Raw genomic sequence first — 20,233 nt, 5'->3', positions numbered from 1 at the left:
ACTTCGGCTATAATCCGGAGTATATAAAATTAACATAGAGCGATTTTTATTGCCCCGTGACTTCCTGTCAAAAAAATTGAAATCTGGGAAATACTAGTAATCACATAAAGGGCTTGTGATGTGTGGCAATATTTGTAGTTGCGTTCCGAAACCCTATCGGGAACGGCTTGTAAATGTTTAATGAATACGTCAAGGCACGCGAAACAGTGTTGGCATTTTTGATAAAATTTTGTTCACAATATACTTTCCTACTATTAAATACTTTTTAGTACAGTTTTGTGATGAATACTAAATATATGTTGCTCTGGATATACACAGCCGGAAACTTTTGTATTCTCTTTTTGTTTTGAACTTTTAGAATTTGCCTTTATAAGTTTTGAAAAAGTGTTTAGAATGTATTGAGCTATCAGCTTCCCTTCCTAGGCAAAGTTTGATAAAATATTTTCGATACAAAATCTTGAAACAAAATGTCGAAATCAGCTTCATATAGAAGCAATAACTTCTTTAATTAAAACAAGAGATTTTTTTTTTAAATATGTAGTGCTTATCATAACTACGAAACTCACAAATTGGGAAGATTTGGCTATTTATTTTGTTATTTTTTAATTTTTTATTCTTTAATGGAAACCATATAAATCCAAGTTTAAATCTTTGCGCAACCTTAAAAAAAAATCAGCAAACTTTCATACAAATTTCGAGCTTTTTATTTAAATTCTTGTGAAATTTTTTGAGTATGCAGTTTTGTACCTTATTCAATTATATAGTACCAGGTTGACCGTGCTTTGCCCGGAGTGCATATACTTTTTAAAGTTTTCAAGATTTGGATAGCTTTAAAAAAATATTTTGGAATTGAAAAAAATGAATTTCGAAATCTAGTAAGTAAATTTCTTACTCTAAAATTTAGGTGGCAACCCCATTCCGAAATACGTTGGAACCATAGTACAAGTCTTAAGCGTATATGTACTGTGTATACTTACAAAAAATGCTGATTGAAATTAAAAAAAAAAATACAAATTTGTATTACACAGAAGCGTGGCAACCTTGATCGAAAATATTTTCTGACCAAAGTTCTCAACAACACCTTTCATTTGCTATCCATATTGCGATGTCTTAGATAAATTGTGAATAATCGAAAATAAGTGGCAACCTTACACTATTATCCTAAGGGATAACATTTTGTATATAGGGAAAGCATTGTTTAAGAAACTTCTCTTGGTACCCATGAATAGCAATATTTTACCTTTTTTCCCAAACAAAATTTTAAATAAACTTGCTAGGTGGCAACCCTCTTAAAAATATTTTTGAATTAGGGATCTTTAAAATACATTCCATTTGATACCAATATTATGATTTTTTAATTAATTGTCACTAATTTCGAATAGGTGGCAACCCTATACGAGTCTTCTCGGAAATCCAAAACATTATCTGTGTACAAAATTTCATCAAAATCGTTAGAGCCGTTTCCGAGAACCCTATGGATATATATGTATATATACAAGAATTGCTCGTTTAATGTACACTGAGGGAAAAAAATATTAAAATCAAATAGAAACGTAATTGATCTTATTATAAACGTCAACGAAAGTACTGTATATTGGTAAATATTCAATTCAATTACGCGCATTTTAAAATTACCGCGTTCGTACTGAAAAAGCATCCGTGAAGTGAATAATCAAGAGAAAAACTAAAAAAAAAATTTAAGTTGCATGTTGCCTGCAGTGGAATTAGAACCCGACCATCTCCGGATATCAACAACTTGTGGCAAGCATCTTTGCGCACTCAGCTACACCCAGGCATATAAATCTGCTTTCAAATGTTGAATATCCATCAACACCACAGCACGCGATTTGTACGGATAAACATGTGCTATGTATGTGTGTGTGTGTGTGTGCTCTCAGAGCGGCGCTCTGCATGCTTGGGGTGCGTATGTACACTTACATATACATACTCAGATGTGAACAGTCAAATACGTGCGTAATAAATTTTGTATGAAAATATTATTTTTAAATACGAACATTTTGAAACGATAATCAAATATAAAGTATTCATTTTTACTATGCATTATTTCCCTCAGTGTAATAAGATTATAAAGTGCAAGTTTAAAGTAGCTGGGAGTTACCGCCAATTTTTGGCAATCTTTGTTTACGATGTCAGTCATTTCCTTCCATATGAAGTACGTTCGACGACTTCTTATATGGAGAGAATTATTGACACCTTTAACAAAAAAAATCTTAAAAATCAACGGTAAGTCGCAGCTACTTTAAACTTTTCTTTGTTAGTGGGCTACAAAACTGCAAACTTAATGTATTTCTAGGAAATTTTAATAAAAAGCTCGAAAAGTTTATGAAGGTTTGTTAATTTTTTTTTAATGTTGCACAAAGATTGGCCCTTGGATATACACGGTTTTGGTTAAGGTATAAACTTTTTTTATAAACAAATTATTAAAATCAAATAATATTAAGATAAATGATTAAATCTTTTTAATATGTGGGTGTCGTAAAGTTTTGATAAGAACTATAACTATAAATGTTGTCATAATAGTAAAATTACTAATGAAATTCTATCCCGGGATTATTTGACCTAAAAAAGGCTCCCGGGATCACGGGATTAACATTCCGCCACAAAAAAAAAATATTAAGGGCCGGTTCGATTTCGATATCATGCACATAACATGTGATTGATAAAGCAGTCATTGTATTTAACCGGAGCTTCTACCTTCGATTTGTGTTAACCAGACATTGAAAAACCGGCCCTAAGATTTACGTGAGATGGACCCATGTGAATATCGACTTCTGAGTTGGAAGATCGACCTATCTCGGCAGCCAGTTCGAAAACGCCCTATCCCAAAAAACTTTTCAAAAACGTCCTATTTCAGAATTTGGTTGAAGAACGACCTACTTCAGAATTCGTTTCAAAAAAGCCCTATCTCTGCTACCGATTCAAAAACGCCCTATATCTGCACATTTTCAATACATTTTGAAATGAGACAGGGCATTTTTGAATTGTATTCTGAAATAGGGCGTTCTTCAATCAGATTCTGAGATAGAGTGTTTTTCAATAAAATTCTTGAACATTTTTTTGAGATAGGGCGTTTCCGAACTGGCTGCCGAGATAGGTCGATCGTCCACTCAGCAGTCGATATAGAGGCTATTATGGCGGAACTCTTTGAATATAATAGTTTTTTATAATTCCGATAGAAAAAAAGTACAGAGTTTTATTTTTATTTTTTTTTTGTATGAAGAGTGATGCACGCTAATGTACATAAATATCTACAGATATATATGTATGTGTATTAGCATGCACCCTTTTGAACAACATCAAGACTTTTGGGACATTGTAAGTACATATTACCTGCAAGAATTTCAAAAGCTCTCGGTTGATAGTTAACTGACACTTGCTAACAAATTTCTGCTACTGGAGAGTGTCAATGAAAGCCACAAAATAATGAGTGAGAAAAAAGTGGCACGCCCTCAGGCCAAACACTTATACTAAGGATAGAAAAATTAATTTAAAAAGTAAATAGAAAATTTCAGTCTAATAAAAGAGCAACAAACAACGCCAAATGAAGTCATTGATCTGCAAAAATTGTATAAATTTTTATACAGAAAACGTATTGGAAAGCAACTTCAATTTATATTCCCACCGAAGTCTCACTCTAGTCAACCCATTTGGATATCTCATTTATTATTATTATTATTCTTTTTTGCTAGCAATCATTAATATTTTTTTTTTACGTTTCATCTCAGCTTCCTGCTTAAATAAAGGCGCTGGATGTTCGTGTTAAAAAATGTCTGAAATATTTTCTATTACACTGAAATACGTATGTACGTGTATGAGTGTGTAAATGCTAAAGGTTACATTTTTATATGAATATGTAGCTACTGATTGGCACGGCAACGAAAGTTAGTTTCTCTTTAGAAATCACTACTTTATTATTTACTAGCGAAATTTAAATTCGAATTTTCTATTAATTTTATATGCAAGAATGTTAGTAACGGTATTCTGTCGCACAGGTAGATAAAGAGTTAAGGAAAGCGCATATGTATGAGTGTATATTAACGGAGTCAATAGCAGACCCTGTAGGAAAATTTTGATACATACATACATAGTCTAAGTAGAATTTTACTAGGCACAACGAAAAGTTGGTATATTTAATTTAGACTGAAGTCGGAATATCAACTAAATAATGGAAAAGGATAAAAAAAGCTTTAAAGTTATATTTGATACTGGACCTTGAGCTTACAAAAATGTTGACAATTATTTAGTAGTTATAGTTAACTGTTAATTTATTCTAAGCTAGCTTATCGAAAGAAGATATGTAGTCAATTTATGCTTAAAAGAAAAAAATATGCAGTTTTCGGGGAAGTATTCGGCTGGATTTATTATGATTTATTATTATATGTATTTTATTAAAAACGTTTGTCGCCTGTTAAACCAACAAAACTTTGCCGGCTCGACTTGTAACATTTCTCAATTTTTTTTTTTTGAAAATACCTTCAAAGAACGCTCGATTCATATAGAAATATCTTATACATACATACATATTCATACATATTGGAGTGAGAAATATATGACTTTTGAAATCCAAAAGATTTTATTATTACTAAATACCCAATATACATATATTAATATTCATAATTGTTAACCAAATAAAATGATTTTCCCGTTTTAACAAAGTGGCTTCTTGAAGAAAGCCTTAGTGGCTTATTTTATTGGGCTCTGTATAGTTCTCTTTTCTGAAGCCGAATATCAAATATGATTTTTTCCTATGGAGGTTCCCTTCCGCAAAAGGTAGATATTTTCATATGAGCATATATGTATGTATGTATATTTGTTTATGTAAATACATTCTATTAGGATTTAATCACGCCACTTATTACCGTTTAACCCGTTAAGAAGAAGAAGTTCATGCCAATAAATATTGATTATTTCGGTCTTATATGTGTAGGTATGTATGTATGTAAGAACGCATAAATAGTTGAAAGTTCATCGAACTACTTTTGTCAATTTGTCTACTCATTTGCTATGCATATGTATGTATGGACAAATAAATATCACATACTTATACACATATTTAGACGTACGATTAAGTAAAATAAATTCACGGAATTCATTCATGGACATTCGATAATTCCAAAAGTTGGCAAACCATTTTTACTTTTCAAATTTAAACGAAAATATTTAAATTTAAAGGCGTCAACCACAGATTTATAAGTTAATAAATTAGAGGGAAAATGGGTTAAGTCTATAAAACAATTAATTATTCGTACCTAAAGTGTATCTCAACTTAGAGGTGAGAAAAGAAAGTAAGTATTTTCTAAATCGGTCAACACTCGGTAGGCAATTACAAACATTCGGGATTACCTACTTTTGCCATGTAAAAGCTTTCCATAAAAGACCATCTAAATTTGTGTAAAAAATATTAAGGCGTACACCAAGCAGAAGCTCGGTGAAATATTTAACAAAAATGTAAGCAACAAATGACGCCATGAGAACAGAAGTGGCCTATCCCACACGTTTTTTTTTTGTAGTTAACCTCTTAAAAAAGTTTTAAATGTGTTAAATTTTAATTAAAAATGTCGCTTATTCTTTTATTGATGGTACGCTATGTAGCTTTTTACTTTACATAAAATTAAGGAATGAGCGATTTTTATTTTTAAATTTATTCCATATGAGTTTATTTCGAGTAGGCCATTTCCGCTCTCACGGCCTCAAATATTTGCTTACATGACTGTTGCAGGTGCCTTTCTCGTCCATCAACAATGACAAGTGAAACGGAGTGCGCGGCTACACAAACAAACGTGGTCTTTGAAACCATAAGTAAAGGAAGTTCGTGAAGAATTTGGTCGGCTAAAGATCTAACATTTGGAAGATATCGATATTTCCTTTGACCAGACCTCATACGTTTTCAATTTCTGCTCTGCTCTAATACACCATTAAATGATACTAGTATCGCCAAGTTGTTGAAATTCCACCATAGGGACTTAAACGATGGTCGGCGAATTATCTGAGTGGTCGATATTTGTTAGTCGTTTTCAGAGAAAACAACCAGCAAACCAAAGAAAATTAAACAGGGGGTCCCACCGGATGTTGCGCTTTCCTCCGTGCTGTTTAATATTTACGTATCGAAGCTCCCTCAGCCACCAGATGGAGTCTCGATTGCCTCCGGGCTTTCTCCGCGCTTCTTTACTGCAAGGAGCTTAATCTACGAAATCCTATGCAACCCTTTTTACCAATTGACCGGCCGGTCCAAAACTAAGCAGCGCCTGTGTGGTCGCCGTGGACTATATAGCAGAACGCAGCAGAGGTTCATTAAACAACCTCTGGACCCAACTGCATACCGACAGGCTTTCAACGGCATTCACAAGGAGTCGGCCTTGAGTTATATAGGCTAAGCATGCACTCCTTGCTACTAAAGTTTGAAGGGCTATAAACCTGTAAACCAGCAATTTTTCGGAAAATTTTGATTTAAAAGTTTGAAATTTTGTTGAATTTTTATATTTTTTGTTAAAAATTTAAAATGTGGATTTATGTATATTGTGTGTTTTATATAAAAAAAATAAAGCTATAAACAAAAGTTAGTGAACGACAACGTAAAAATTGAGTAGAATGACCCACATCTCTTCATATCTTACAGAAATTTAATATCTAAATCCAAAATTGTTTCTGCCATTAATCAAAACCAAAAAGGATGGACATATATATGTAAAATGGCATGCTTGTACATATGTGTGTATGAGGAACCTCTTAAAATTTAACTAGTCATTCTCATTATGATTTCTATTTTCCTAATCTACATATAAATTAATTTAGAAATTTCACCATCGAATCCACACGCAGCCGCTCTAAATAGCTGTTGCTTTTTAACAAAAACCTAACGGCATTTCGAAGCTTATTTTCATATTGAACAGGTTCAGCCAAAGCGTGTCGTATGCGAAACAAAGCTTCTTGGCCTGAAGTAACCACTTGAACTCTGTTAACCCATGCAAAATTAGAGAAATATTCGTATTTATGCAAAATCTCAACAATGATTAGATACACAACAACAACAGTAACAAACACTGAATGGGCGCCGCTAGAAAGCGCGTTTAAGCGATGATTAGACTTAGCTTTTGGGCATTACTGACTGATTAATTATTCAGCTTCATGCTGCGTTGGAAGACACATAATTTGGTGTGACCGCAGATGGTCAGATTAGTGAAAAACTCCGTTGCCAAAAGAGACAACAAAAATAAACGACACTGCCTAATAAAAAATGGTATTTCATTGAAAGATTTTGGGAGCGTATGTATGTATAAATATGTACGAGCATTTTCGGTGGTCTTTGGTAGCATTGAACTCTAATGAGGTCAGTAGGGAAATAAAACAGGATTGAAAAAAACAGATATTTTATTTTGATATTCATTCATTTTATTTTTATATTCACACTTAAATCGAATAGTATGCATCTTTTAGTTGATTGATAAATTCTTTTCTTCAACGCTTAAAAAAGTGTGAAGAAAAGTCATCCAACATGGCTAGGAGAAATTTTACTCGCAAAAATTTACTTAAATGAACTAAAGGAATATTAATCAGAGAAAGTTTTCAGTTTTGAGTGCAAACAACTTACTTGCATAGAATCGTGCTTTCTCTTTTTTGCCCAACAAAAACTAACCACCCCGGAAATACATATGTATGTGAAAAAACCGAAAATTTGAATTTAAAACTTTAACTTGTTTTTATTTCGTTTATTTTTTAATAAATTACAATCTCTACGCATAACTTAAAATTAAGAAACTGCCCACTTAATTTAGTCTTTCGTCTGCCCATCCCGTTACGCAGTCGCCACCGCCCCTTCGCCGGTCTTATTCTCCTCCACCGGCACCTTTACCGGCACATCAGCGCCTTCTAACGCCTTCTGTTCTACTTCTGTTTGCACTGCTTCCCCCTGTCCCACTTTGGTTTCAATTTGTGGTTTCGCTTCCACTGCGACCTGCACGCCCTTTTCAGGCGCCGACTCTTCTGGCTCGCTGATAACTTTTACAGGTATGAATTGTTCGCCACTCGCCGGCTGCAACTGGTCTAAGTTCGGCTCACCAGCTGTTGGCACCTCGAGCTCACGTCCGCTTCTACGCAGTTGTGCAACTCGCCCATTTTTCAGCACCTCAAAGTAGGGTGAGCCATTTGCACCGTAGACATAACGCGCCTCACCATATACGGGCTGCACCTGCTGCGTCAGACTGGGCTCATTATCTTCACCCACAAGGATGTATTCGTTGTCCACATTGTGTACTGTTTCTTGGGCGGACATTTCTTCAGCAGCTTCCGTCGGCGCGTCTGCGGTGGCTGGCGATTTTTCGACAACCGTTCCTGGGCGTATGCGCTGTGGTAGGATCGTAGCAGTTGTGGCTGCATTGCTGCTGCTAGCTGGCTTATTTTTCTTCTTCTTTGATGCAATAATTACAGGCATGCCTCCGGTGGTGGGTTTCTGAACTGACGCGTCCATGGAGTGGCGATCGTGTGGAATTTTCGGTGGCTTAAAGACGTCCATAATCGAAGCCTCGGCCAAAAGCGGCACAGCTTCAGAAGTGATGGCGGGTTGCTTCTTACGTTTTGAGCTTTGATTCTGCATAGCTTGAATGGCGCTGGCTGGAATATTCAAGATGAGTGGCTGACTCTGCACACCTTCGACAACAGAATGAAGGTTATTGGGTTGTGTGATACCTAATTGTGACCAAGGAATCGTGATATACTGGGTAGGAGCATTCTTACGCTTGAGCGGCACCGTCAATGGGGGTTGTGGAAACTTTGTGGCTCCTTGCTTGAGTTGATGCACTTGTGGAAGTTCGTTGTTTAGAAGTTCAGGCGCCAAGTAGTAGGTTTGCCCATTGCGATTAACAAAAAGTGTCGCACGTCGTCGATTCTGTTTACTGCCCGTCTGCGCCGGAGATGTGCTTAATAGTGCGCCAATCTCAGCGGGTGTATGGCCGCCCGTTAATTGACGTATCTGTTTAATTACGTTTTCCTGTCCACGCCGAAAAAGGGTGGCATCATTCTGAGAGCGTTTTGTAGAGGGGCGGCTGCTGTAATACAAGTGCTCATCGGCACCATCGTCTTCGTCGTCTTCACTTTCGATGGGTTTTGTTATACGCCGAATAACGCTACCGGGCTGCTGGCGCTGACTGCCCACGATAAGGCGACGGCGTTGCGGTTGCTGACGCGGGCGGTTGTTACCATTGTACTGTACCGGACGGCGGCGAGTATTCACGTTCTGAGGCGCAGATTCTTCTTCCTCGTCGTTTTCATCATTTTCCACATTTTCATCTTCTTCATCATCTTCAATAACTTCTTTGTCTTCATCATCAACAAATTCGTCTGACTGGGGACCGTCATCGTTATCTTCTACTTCTTCTTCGGAGATGTCATCTTCGACAATGGGACGACGGCGACGTTGTGGTCGATTCTGTTGTGGGCGCCGTACAGGGCGAATTTCTTCTTCTTCTTCTTCATCATCATCGTCAATTTCTTCATCTTCACGGTTTGGCCTGCGTCTGTTATTATTGTTCTTATTATTTCTACGCCTGTTCTTATTTTTAATAATCTCCTCCTCTTCTTCGAGTGGGTCATCCAAATCGTCGTCTAGTTCATCATCGTATTGGACATTTAAATTATTATTATTATTGCTATAGAAGCGATGTGGACGATTTTCGTTTGTGATCGATATGAGTGGACGACGTGTTGAACCCTTGTGCTGCACACGTACAACAATATCTGGACGTTGCGTTGTTGTTGTTGTAGTGGTCGTGCTGGTCGTGCTTGAATCACGTATGGGCGAGTCCACCAAACCAGGCAATTGGATACGATCGGTCAACCAGCCACTGACAGAGCCGGCCAATGACGAGACCGATGATGAGACGGTTGATCCCAAACCCTGGCCGGCATTAAAACCGAATAGTGTCCAGGGGGAAGGCGTTGTTGTGGAGGATGAATCGCCAGCTTGTTTGCCAGTCAAACCCTCTTCGGGAGAACGCGGTTTAAAAGCGATCAGAGGGTGTATGATAAAGTCGGCGACTGTATGCGGCTGCGCATTTTGTGGCTGCTCACTTTTCGTAGCCGCCGCAGCTTGCGCTTTAATAGTTGCAGTAGTTGGCCGCTCAGTTGATGTTTTCATTTGGGAGTCTAGACAAAAAACGTTGATACTAATTGGCACCAGAAACGATTTAATTACGAACATTAGCTACTCACCTAGAACCGCCAAGTCAACAACGGGCGACTCAGTCGAATCCTCCATACGATGTTCCATATCAGCATTATCAGCATCGGCTGCAAAGGTGCTGCTAGATGTAAGCACCAAAGCCACAAGGGCGAAAAGTAAATATTTGGAGCCCATGTTATTTTGCTTGCTGCTGAAGCAGGTGACGTTATCCTCCGATTTGGTGAAATATCACACAAACCAATAAAAACTGTACTTTATCTCTTAGTTATGTTACTACGTTAATAACGAATAAGCTTCGTTTTCTTAAAAAAAAAAAAACTTATTAATCATCCACTTTTTGTACGAAATGCCAATTAACCCCTTGTCACGCCAGACACTTCTTTTTACAATCGCAACTTTACGCCAACTGGGCGAACGCTCGCATCAACATGAGCTTTTTATGTGACGTTCAATAGTGTTGTTGTTGTGTGTGCTATCATGACATATGTATGTATGTACATGTGTATTTGCCGCTTCAGAGCTAACCTTCTTTGCTGCTCTGCTAAGTGCGTCGCACAGTGGGAAATCGCCATATAAATTGCGACAAAAAAGTAGTAATAGTGTTGGTCAGGCATGTGGTCTCCGCGATTTTTTCTTATGCGTTCTTAGTTTAGTGGTCAAACAAATATTAAAACAAATTCCCATTTAACGTTCAAATAAACTAAGAAGCTTGGCTTTGCTCTCGTTTGCGGTATCAGTAAAAATTGTTCAATTGCGGCTCTGGACTCCCGTCCAATATAACTTTTCAAGCATCAGCAGCCCCGAAGGATTTTGAAATGCGAATACTGGCGGCACTCTTTATAAGAACAAGAATCAGACAAAACTGAAACTATTGTAAAGAAATCTGATGTCTGGCAAATATGCACATTGATGCACCGATGGGCCAGGTATGGAAGACAAAACAGGTGGGATTCCATTTCTATTACAACTGGCAGATGTCCCGCAATTTTTCCTACACAGATGCTAATTACGCATAGCTCCACCAGAATAAGCCTGAAAAGGGTGTAAAAGTCGCTTTTATTTTTTAATAGGATCACTCCAATCTAAGAAGTAGCGAGGTACAATATAACAATGTCCTGGGTACCTGGGAACTGCAGGACTCTAAGGATTGGTGAAACTTAGAACGCAGTAAGTATTCGAGAGCGGTAATAGGCAAGCCGGGTTACCTTTCGCCACAAAGCAGAGCTGTGCGCTGGATATTTTTCTTAAAGAAAAAAATTTACACACATACGAGCATTTTTTTGGGGGGAGCTGCAAACTGGTATAAGAAATTTTTACAAAATAAATTCTTTTCATTTCTTGAGCGTTTTCTAAAGATTTTTTTTTTCGCTTGAGAGCTGAATAATATTTATACTTATATTTTCAAACCTCTAGGCTTAAGCAGTAAAAATAACTCGCAAGAATAAGAAAAGAAAGGAAGCACATACACTGCACTTTAAGTTTTACTAATATGGTATTTATTTTCTTTAGCTCTTTGTAATACACTCAAAATGGCACAACATCGAAACCTGTTATCTCCAAACCAAATTCCCAAGTGATAACGGAGTACTTAATCTAAGCATTAAATCCAACCTATTATCAAACTAAGTTTCAGAATTGATAACTGAAACTTAGTTTGGTGCTTATTTGCAGACATTTTGAAATTCCAACTTTTTGCCCATTTTAGACCACTGTGCGTCGCCATATTTCGTCGCTCATGTTGATGTTGCTAGCACCATCATGGCTCAACTTTTGGCGCACTTCCTTCTATGTTCGCTATCTTGTTTACATCGTTTTGGTTATGTTTTGTGCCCTTTATAGAATATTTCATTTTGCTTGAGATTTTTGTATTTTGCCTAAATTTCTGCTTCTGCATTATGTAGTGAATATTTTTGTAGCTTAAACCAATGTAGTTTTTAAACAATGTAAAGAATTTTTTATACATTGCATGAATTTATATAAAGCAGAGTAGTTATTGAAAAAAACATGATAACATTTTTCCAATCTTTTTAAAGAGCACCGAATATTTAAAAGTGAGTTAGCAATTGTGTTTTAATTCGACTCTTTCTTATGCTCGATTTCCACAAGGCATTAAATGGCAAAAATTGTAATGACAAAGTTGGACATTAAAAAATTATCGTGTCATTACGTTCAAAAAATAGTCATGAAGTTAATTTTCAGACGGCATTTTTTAAATTACACCAATGTTTTGTCATTTCAATGCCTAGTGGAAATTCGGCATTAGTCCTTATAATTTGAATTCCGCTACTGAAAAACTAGTTTGCAATGTTTTTGAAATGGTTTTTCATTTAATTCATTTTTTGAATTCTTTCACTTCTATCCGAAATCCAATTGTTGTACTCAGATTGAACCATTTATAAGATAAAAGTGTTTTAGTACTTTCATTCTGAACTCATACATACCACTTGTGGTCAGCTGATTAAGTCAAGTGACATTTGGAATAGTTTTAGCTATTTTGGTTTTGTTTATTTAATGTTTATCTTTTTTTTTATAAACATTTGCACCCGAAAATTTTACACTTTTTATTTAGAATTTTTTTGGGTAAGCACTTTCGTGAAGCTTTAAAAATTACAACTACAAAATTTGAACATAGCCTCCATATCGAAACGTAAGACGTATTCTACGTCAAAAATACCATGTGTCTCGTTTTCGCCTCCAGTGTAAAAAAGCTGTTTCAAAAATCAGACAAGGCTACACAAAAGCTCAAAAACTAGACCCGAAATTTAGAGGCTAGGAAATAAGATTAAAAGCTAGAGGTAACCTTAAAAAAGGCTTAACTGGTAACACTGGCTATATTGAGCAAGCCCGTCATGCGGAGAGTCGCCACATGACTCACGGCACCTGTTCGCATGCCCCCACAACACCACCCAGCTAACGCCCCTGTTGCTATTGATATATCCCGTTGAAGTCGCGCACTTCCTGCGCCTCCCCTTAGCTGAAACTGACGACAACGTTGAAGGATGAGCCGACCCGAGGGGCTTAGCAGCCGCAACAACAACCAACACAGTTGCTTGACCATACTCAATTTTGCGCCACCATTCGCGCACTCTGGGAATCGTGAGCAATCCATATCCGGCATGCGGAGCCTTAAATCTCGGCAGAAAGAGATAAAATTCGATGATGCCACTCCAAAAATTTTTCCATAGAGCATTTTAACCCATTAACTTCAACCAGAACGGGTCTTTCAACACAGTTTTGAAAGAAAATTAAAAAAAAAAAAAAAACAGGGAAAGAGAGAGTATCGCCAAGCCCCACACAAGAAGTCTTCGGGTAGTGATAGGCACATCAGTGTGGGCATTTATAAATAACTTTGAAGTCATAAGTGAATTCAGAAAAATGTTTGCTTTGTTTTCGAGCGTAATTTCTCCTATTCGTTATTCCTTATATGTACTATTCACTTTTCAACTGCTTTCAACTTCTTTATAAATCAAATGAAATTTCTAAGTATATAAACTAACCACTTAATATGCATAGTTATATAGAAAGTTTTATCTTTAGTATACCTCTAAAATTTAATGTATAATTAGGCATACATACATATTTGGTATTGTAAAAGACGCTATAAAAATTGAGTGGTACTATTGAATACTGTTCAACAAGCACACAACCATCATCGACATCGCGAAAATGTACATACCCTCCACCGTCTATCATTTTGCCATCGCGTTTTGGCAGTTTTATTACTAATTACACTTCTTTAACTTTCCATTGTTGCCTTAATATCATCAAAAGCTAATAAATATATGGCCGGAAATGTAATGAAAATCGTTGGCAAATACCTTATGAAAATTTATATGACTGCGTAAATTTTTTTCTGCAGAAAAAATAAATCAAATTCGGTACTTAGTACTTGAGTTTAGCAGAGAACGAATCTTTGTTAGGATGCGTGTATCTGAAGACACATTTAAAACACAAATTATGCTTGTACATATCGCGCACCAGCTGCAAAAGAGGCACAACTAAAAAAAAATTAAGTAGATTTTTTTACATAAATCGATTCGTATGATTTACCTCCAATTAATGCAATTAGTTTTTTTATTAATTTTTTCAAGGATGGTCGTAGGTTAAAAATATTTTCTATAGATCGATGGGGCGTGGTACCTTCCAAACAAATTATAATTTCCATATCTCTTGAAGAATTATGAAATCAATTCCATGGAGAAAAATTGGATTTGATGCAAAATAGGGCGTTACACCTCCCACATACACAAAACTTTTCAAAGTGCATATCTCTGGATTTTCATGCAGGATATCTCGAGAAGTACTCGTGGTGACAGATAAAAGTGCGAGTTAAGAGAAAAGGGCGTAGGACCTCCTATACCTTAGGAAGCATTTAAGTTTACTAATGGCATGTATGTATGTAATTTACTAATAGCTTTAAATAATAAAAGAACTGATGCCACACCTCGCTTGGAAAGTAGATATGTCATATATCATAAGATTATAACAAAGTCTACCCAGCAGTTGATATTTTATAATCCCATAATTCTAGAGCCCGGTTTTTTAAATACCTAACCCCTTTAACCGAGTAATTAGATCTACGTAGGACCTGGGTTCAATCGCTGGTACGAGCAACATCTAAAATTAGAAAGTTTTTTATAACTGCCTGTCGCCCCTCGGCCGACAATGAAAACCTGTGAGTGTATTTCTGCAATTAAAAAGCTTCTCATTAAACCATTTGCCATTCGGCGGCGGCGTAAAATTATAAATCCTTCCTTTTTGTGTTATAAACGTCAGAGCATTCACCACAAATTGGAGTAGAAGCTGGGGCAAACACTCAACATGAGAGTAAGCGCCAAATATTTTTTTATATTTTTCTATTATGTGTACTTCCTACGTCTTTGATAAGCCAGTGACTCTTTGAACTTCTATAAAATCCATCCAATTTGTTTTCGCGTAATTTTTTAATCGTGAACGAAACATGGAGTCATCACAATATTCAAAATATCAAGCAATAGTCAAAAAAGTTTACATCTCCGGGTGAATGTGCTTTAAAGCTGGCCAGCGTTAATCTTTTTTGATATTTTTTTTTATGGAATTGTTAAAAATCAGCGGAATTTTTAGCAACTACACACTTGCACTTTATTTGACTAAAATTTAACGTTTGAACATGTGGCAGTGCTCCAAATAGAGTTCAGGAACAAAGCCTTGTCAAACCCATTGCGATTGACACCAATATTTTAATAATTCATTTACCTTATTAAAGAATTTAAGCTAAATTTTTTAAACGGGTGGCTACTCTCTTTAAACACCTAAAAAATACTCTTAGTGTTAAAAGATTTCCTAACACTCTTTTGTTTTACAAATTTAAATACATATTTCGCTGTGTATAAGTTTATTAAATTCGCCTGTTTTCAAACAGGTGGCAACCCTCTTCAAAATTTTTACAAACTTTTACCTTCTTAAAGTCTTAAAGGGGGTATTTATTTCTATTAACTAATTTCTTTAGTTGAAATTGAATTTAATTTTGTAAACAGGTGACACTCCTCGCACACTGAAGTTAAGAAACAAATATTTTTAAAACCATTTCGATTGATATCCATTTTGTAATAATTTATTTAACTTTTTCAATATTTTGAACTTCATTTTTTAAAAGGTGACAACTCTTTTCGAAAAAGTAAAGCCCTATTGGACATCTACAGGTCTGAGGCATTTAATTTGACACCTCCTTTTTGAAAATCGAAAAAACGGTGCAGATCTGATGACGTGGACCAAATATCCTGTTTAGGCGCGACTGCTAACACCGAGCGCCTAAATGATGCTATGTACTGCTGCATGTGCAAAAATTTCCTTCATTAAATCAATGCAATTTTCGAACATGCACTTCTCAACTGCCATGTAATAAAACTTTCTTAAGTTATAATTTGATGGCAGTTCAAAGTATGCTTGGCCTAGTCTGATGCATCCTCCAAACATTGTTCCTATAGCTCACCATTGGCCAAAGTGCCTACGCACCATTTTTGATCCAATAATTTTTTTTTTATGAATACATGCAAACATACTGGTCTTCCCTCTCACTGAGTTATTCAAATCCCTTCGCGTATTATATATATAGACAGATAGATATCTGAGCATACTATTAAAATCTTTGGCAAATTAATTAATTTGATTTTTTAAAGGAAATAGGCAATAATTTTACTGAATAATTGTGGATTGCGTGTGGATTTAATATAGAGATACCTATTTTTTGTGATGGTGGCTTCGAATTCCAAAACCGTTTTATTCAAAGCACACAGTTCGCTTTAGTTTAAATTTTTCTATCGATTAAGCTTGTTTACTGCAAAAAGTTGCAAACTATGAATTTTTGAAGGAAACACGTGCTACTTAAAAAGCGTTTTGTCATTGTCCTGGGCGTAAATGATCCTTAACTCATTAAAAGCTTTTTGTTGGTGTTCATTTGGCTTATTTGCTTCAGTACGCAAAACGCAGTTTTATAATTTGGTGAGATTCTACTGTTAATATACATTCTCTTTGGATACAATAAACAAGTATGTATTAGCACAGGACTGTTGAAATATAAATTTATATTAATGCCAAAGTCTCATAATTAATTCAAGATTTTTACAGTTTTGGGTCATTCATTTGTTATTTTTCAGCGCTGAATTTTTATTAGATACCTCTTTATTTTCTCCTATGGTTCACAAATTTTATGGGTGCATATATTTTAAAACATATCTACATAAGTTAATTCTTGACCTAAATGCAAATCGCCTGTGTTCAAATTACTTCGCAACTTTTCACATAGTTAGTGGGAATAATCTAGCAATTAATACGTTTTTTTTATATTTCTGTTGCGCTGTCGCCACAGCTGGAACTGTCTGCAGCTAACGGAGAATATTTGCTTATTTTGTTGATTTCTTCAGCTTGTCACCTCAATCACTAGCCACACGAGTGTAATTTGTACGGACGACCGTCTTGTCCCTTAATAAGTTAACTTGGTCAACGACTTTAGACAACGTCCAAAAAATTTACTACATAAATACTGCCATTCTCTGTTATTCTGTAGGCACTTCATTGCCCGCTGTACGAGGTTTTTATTTTATTCGCAACATAATGATTAATGAAAGCAGGGTTGCCACTGACGAAAAAAATACTTACTATCCATTTGAAAAAAAAAAAAAATCTACCAAATCTGGAAAATATCTACTAATAACTTTTTTATAGTTATTTTAATAAAAAGCATAGTAGGTAAAATTCAAAAAAATTTCGTTTGAATTTAGAATTTTTTACTCTGAATTTTTAGAACAATTTAAGGTATGGAGTTTTATAGCCAACAATATTTGAGTATATCCAACAATGTGCAGCTAAAAACTCCCGTTGATTTTTTGTTTTTATTTATTTTACCGCCAGTCTTTAGTGTTTTTTTTATTTAACAATTTCCATTGATAAAAAATTGCGTTGATTTAATTTTATGAACAATCATAGTGCGCAATTACATACCTTTCAATTTTTAATTTTTATTTAAATAATTAATTAAAATATTTAGGCAATCAAAAGCTCTTCGGGATTTTAGTAAAATGAGTTTTGAATGGAGCACGATATGTTCGCCTTATATCGGAATACATTTATACCTATGTAAATAGTGTGCAAAGAAATTTTTAATAAAAATATAACTACGAAAAATAAAGCGATAATGAAAAGTTCGACAAAAATTAGAAAAAATTTACCTTTTTACCAAACCAAATTTTTTCTATCAATTTTCATAACAATTTACCAAAGTGGCAACCCTGAATGTAAGTATCATTATCATTTGTAAGTTTATCGTTGATTAAACTGCCACATAAATCAGCGCAGCTGCTTATATAAAAATTAGCACACTTTTGCATTCTCATATTTTTTTATACCCTATTAAAATCTAATTATTATTTATTTTTCAGATTTCGCAATGTGTTTGCTTTCTTCCCATACACCACCTGTCTATGTACGTGCAAAAATCAAACATACAGAGCAACTGGCGAGACAAAGTCATTTCGGATTGTCTATTATGTTAATAAATGCTTTCCTCTTGTCAGCTCTGATAATTTTTTCGATTTTCTCTATATTTTATTATATCTATTTATTTATTTTAGGGAATTTTTCTAAATGTTAATTTGCATTTAATCGCGCTTAGAACCCAACTCCGTGCCGCTAAAGACAGACATTTATTTTTTTGTTTTTTTCTCTACTTCGATTCTATTTTGTGTGCATATAAAAAGTCTATCGGTATTTGTGTCCTCAAGCATTTAGTAGCAGCGCCTTAAAGAAGAAACATAACAAATAGCGGCTTCCCGGTTCGCAGTAATTTAGCCAGAAATACATAACTAATTTCTTAAGGTAAAAAATGTTTTCCAAATCAATGTTGAGTGTTGCATTTCTCGTGTTGGCGTTGGCCTGTCTTGCGCAAGGTGAGTTCAAAATATATATGTACAATAAATTGGGAAGCATAAAGGCATATACGGGGTGATCCAAACAGAATGTTTGTTATTGGACTAAACTAAATTGAAAATGTAGAGAAAGAGCAAACTATTATTACTCTTATTGGGATGAAGCTCAGATATTTATCCGCAATACTTCCCTCCTTAAGTTGACCAGTAAGGAAAACCTATCTTCTCAGTGGCAGCATAAATCTATTACTTTTTTAGATGTAAGACAGCTCAAGCTTAATAACCAACGAAATAAGTGCTACGAAACCTGCTAAGATCATACTAGAGTTAAGCACATTCATTAGGGTGGTCCTTAAAAATATCAACAGCTAAATTTTGTACGAGGCATCCCTTCTTTTGTTCATTGTACAAAATAAAGATATCCACGAAAATTAAAAAATTAATTAAGTCGCTACCAAAGTTTAAAAAAATTCACTTTTTTAATTGTGCAGGCTAGATGTAATTTTGACTTGAAAACTAATAAATTTGACGTATGTAATATTGAAGGTTATTCAAATAAATTCATAAACTCGCTGAGTTAAAGCTGGTAAAAATGTTGCAGAATTTATGTGATTAAAAAAAGCAAATTTTTCAAACCTTGTAAGCGAAAATTTTGTAATTTGCACAAAGTTTGGGGATTTGATTTTTGGTGTAGTATGAACCATATTTTTACAAAAAAAAAATATCGCAAAGAAATAAGAATTTAAAACTTTGCATATATTGCGAAAAATTCACTATGCCAATACTGTTGTTCGTCACTGTACATACATATGTAAATATTTTGTTGCTTGTTTACTTTCTTTTCCCCTCCACAGCTCGCCATGCGCCACGTAGCCGCAATCACAATGTCCAAGTTGACGATGAGGAGAACGTTTTGCCCGTTTACGCCAGTGTAGCCGGTCGCCGACCACACCCCAATACCGAGCAGGCACTTTCACCTAAACAGGCGCGTGTCTTCCCTGGCGCCACTTTGGCTCTTAAGAAATTGGTTTTATTGAAGTTCAAAACGATTGTGCCTATTTCCTTGATTTTACTGAGATCAAGTGATGAAAACGAAGCCGAATTAGTGCCTGTCTACCCAGCATCCGAAATACCCGCCGATGTACAATTTATTCCAACACCAAATGGCATCTCCGGACATCGCGACGTACAAGCCATTGCCATACCTAGCGCATTGCATCAACAACTCGATTTGAGCGGTCTGGCCAATTTGGAGAGCATAGAATCCCTGCTAAATCAAGCTGAAGAGGGTGCAGCTGAAACCGATGTGGAAGATAAACCACTTGCAGTGGTCAATGAACAGCCTAACACAGAAGATGAGCCATTGAATGTAAAAGAGGATGATGTAGATCAATTATTGGACAATGCGTCCGTCGATAGGACTAAGATTGCGACAGCGGACGTACAGTCGGTGCGTCGTTTGGCAGCCGATGAGTTGATACGACCAAGCGTTGTGCGTACATCTCAAATACAAACCGGAGTTGAGGAGATTCCTTTGTTCCTCTATGCGGCCAAGGATGCGCCGCAAGTAGTGCGTGGTGTGCGCAAAGGTGGACTACAACGTGTGAGGCACATCGAACGTCGCTACCATGCCTAA

General features: G+C 35.7%; 2 protein-coding genes across 2 annotated transcripts; one reads left to right on the top strand and one right to left on the bottom strand.

Moving 5' to 3' along the window:
* Nucleotides 1-7,813: 7,813 nt before the first annotated feature.
* On the bottom strand, nucleotides 7,814-10,369 carry LOC108372634 (probable serine/threonine-protein kinase kinX). Its single transcript, XM_017628363.1, has 3 exons — nucleotides 10,225-10,369; nucleotides 9,559-10,158; nucleotides 7,814-9,483 (listed from the first exon to the last, which is right to left on the bottom strand). The coding sequence occupies exons 1-3, from the start codon at nucleotides 10,367-10,369 to the stop codon at nucleotides 7,814-7,816; spliced, it is 2,415 nt and encodes an 804-aa protein (XP_017483852.1).
* An 8,185-nt stretch (nucleotides 10,370-18,554) lies between these two features.
* LOC108372633 (uncharacterized) lies at nucleotides 18,555-20,233 on the top strand. The gene is made up of 2 exons (XM_017628362.1): nucleotides 18,555-18,618; nucleotides 19,452-20,233. Exons 1-2 carry the CDS (start codon nucleotides 18,555-18,557, stop codon nucleotides 20,231-20,233), a joined length of 846 nt encoding a protein of 281 aa, XP_017483851.1.

The sequence above is a fragment of the Rhagoletis zephyria genome, unplaced genomic scaffold (genome assembly GCF_001687245.7).
Source record: "Rhagoletis zephyria isolate East Lansing unplaced genomic scaffold, Rhagoletis_zephyria_1.1 Rzeph_scaffold_05940, whole genome shotgun sequence".
NCBI classification, from domain to species: Eukaryota; Metazoa; Arthropoda; class Insecta; order Diptera; family Tephritidae; genus Rhagoletis; species Rhagoletis zephyria.
This window is presented reverse-complemented; position numbering and strand designations above follow the sequence as displayed.

Coding starts and splice junctions, on each gene's coding strand:
- LOC108372634 (XM_017628363.1), bottom strand. CDS start 10,369: ATGGGCTCCAAATATTTACTTTTCGCCCTTGTGGCTTTGGTGCTTACA. Junction 10,159..10,224: donor TGTTGACTTGGCGGTTCTAG/GTGAGTAGCTAA, acceptor TTTTTTGTCTAG/ACTCCCAAATGAAAACATCA. Junction 9,484..9,558: donor TATTAAAAATAAGAACAGGC/GTAGAAATAATA, acceptor ATGATGATGAAG/AAGAAGAAGAAGAAATTCGC.
- LOC108372633 (XM_017628362.1), top strand. CDS start 18,555: ATGTTTTCCAAATCAATGTTGAGTGTTGCATTTCTCGTGTTGGCGTTG. Junction 18,619..19,451: donor GTTGGCCTGTCTTGCGCAAG/GTGAGTTCAAAA, acceptor TCCCCTCCACAG/CTCGCCATGCGCCACGTAGC.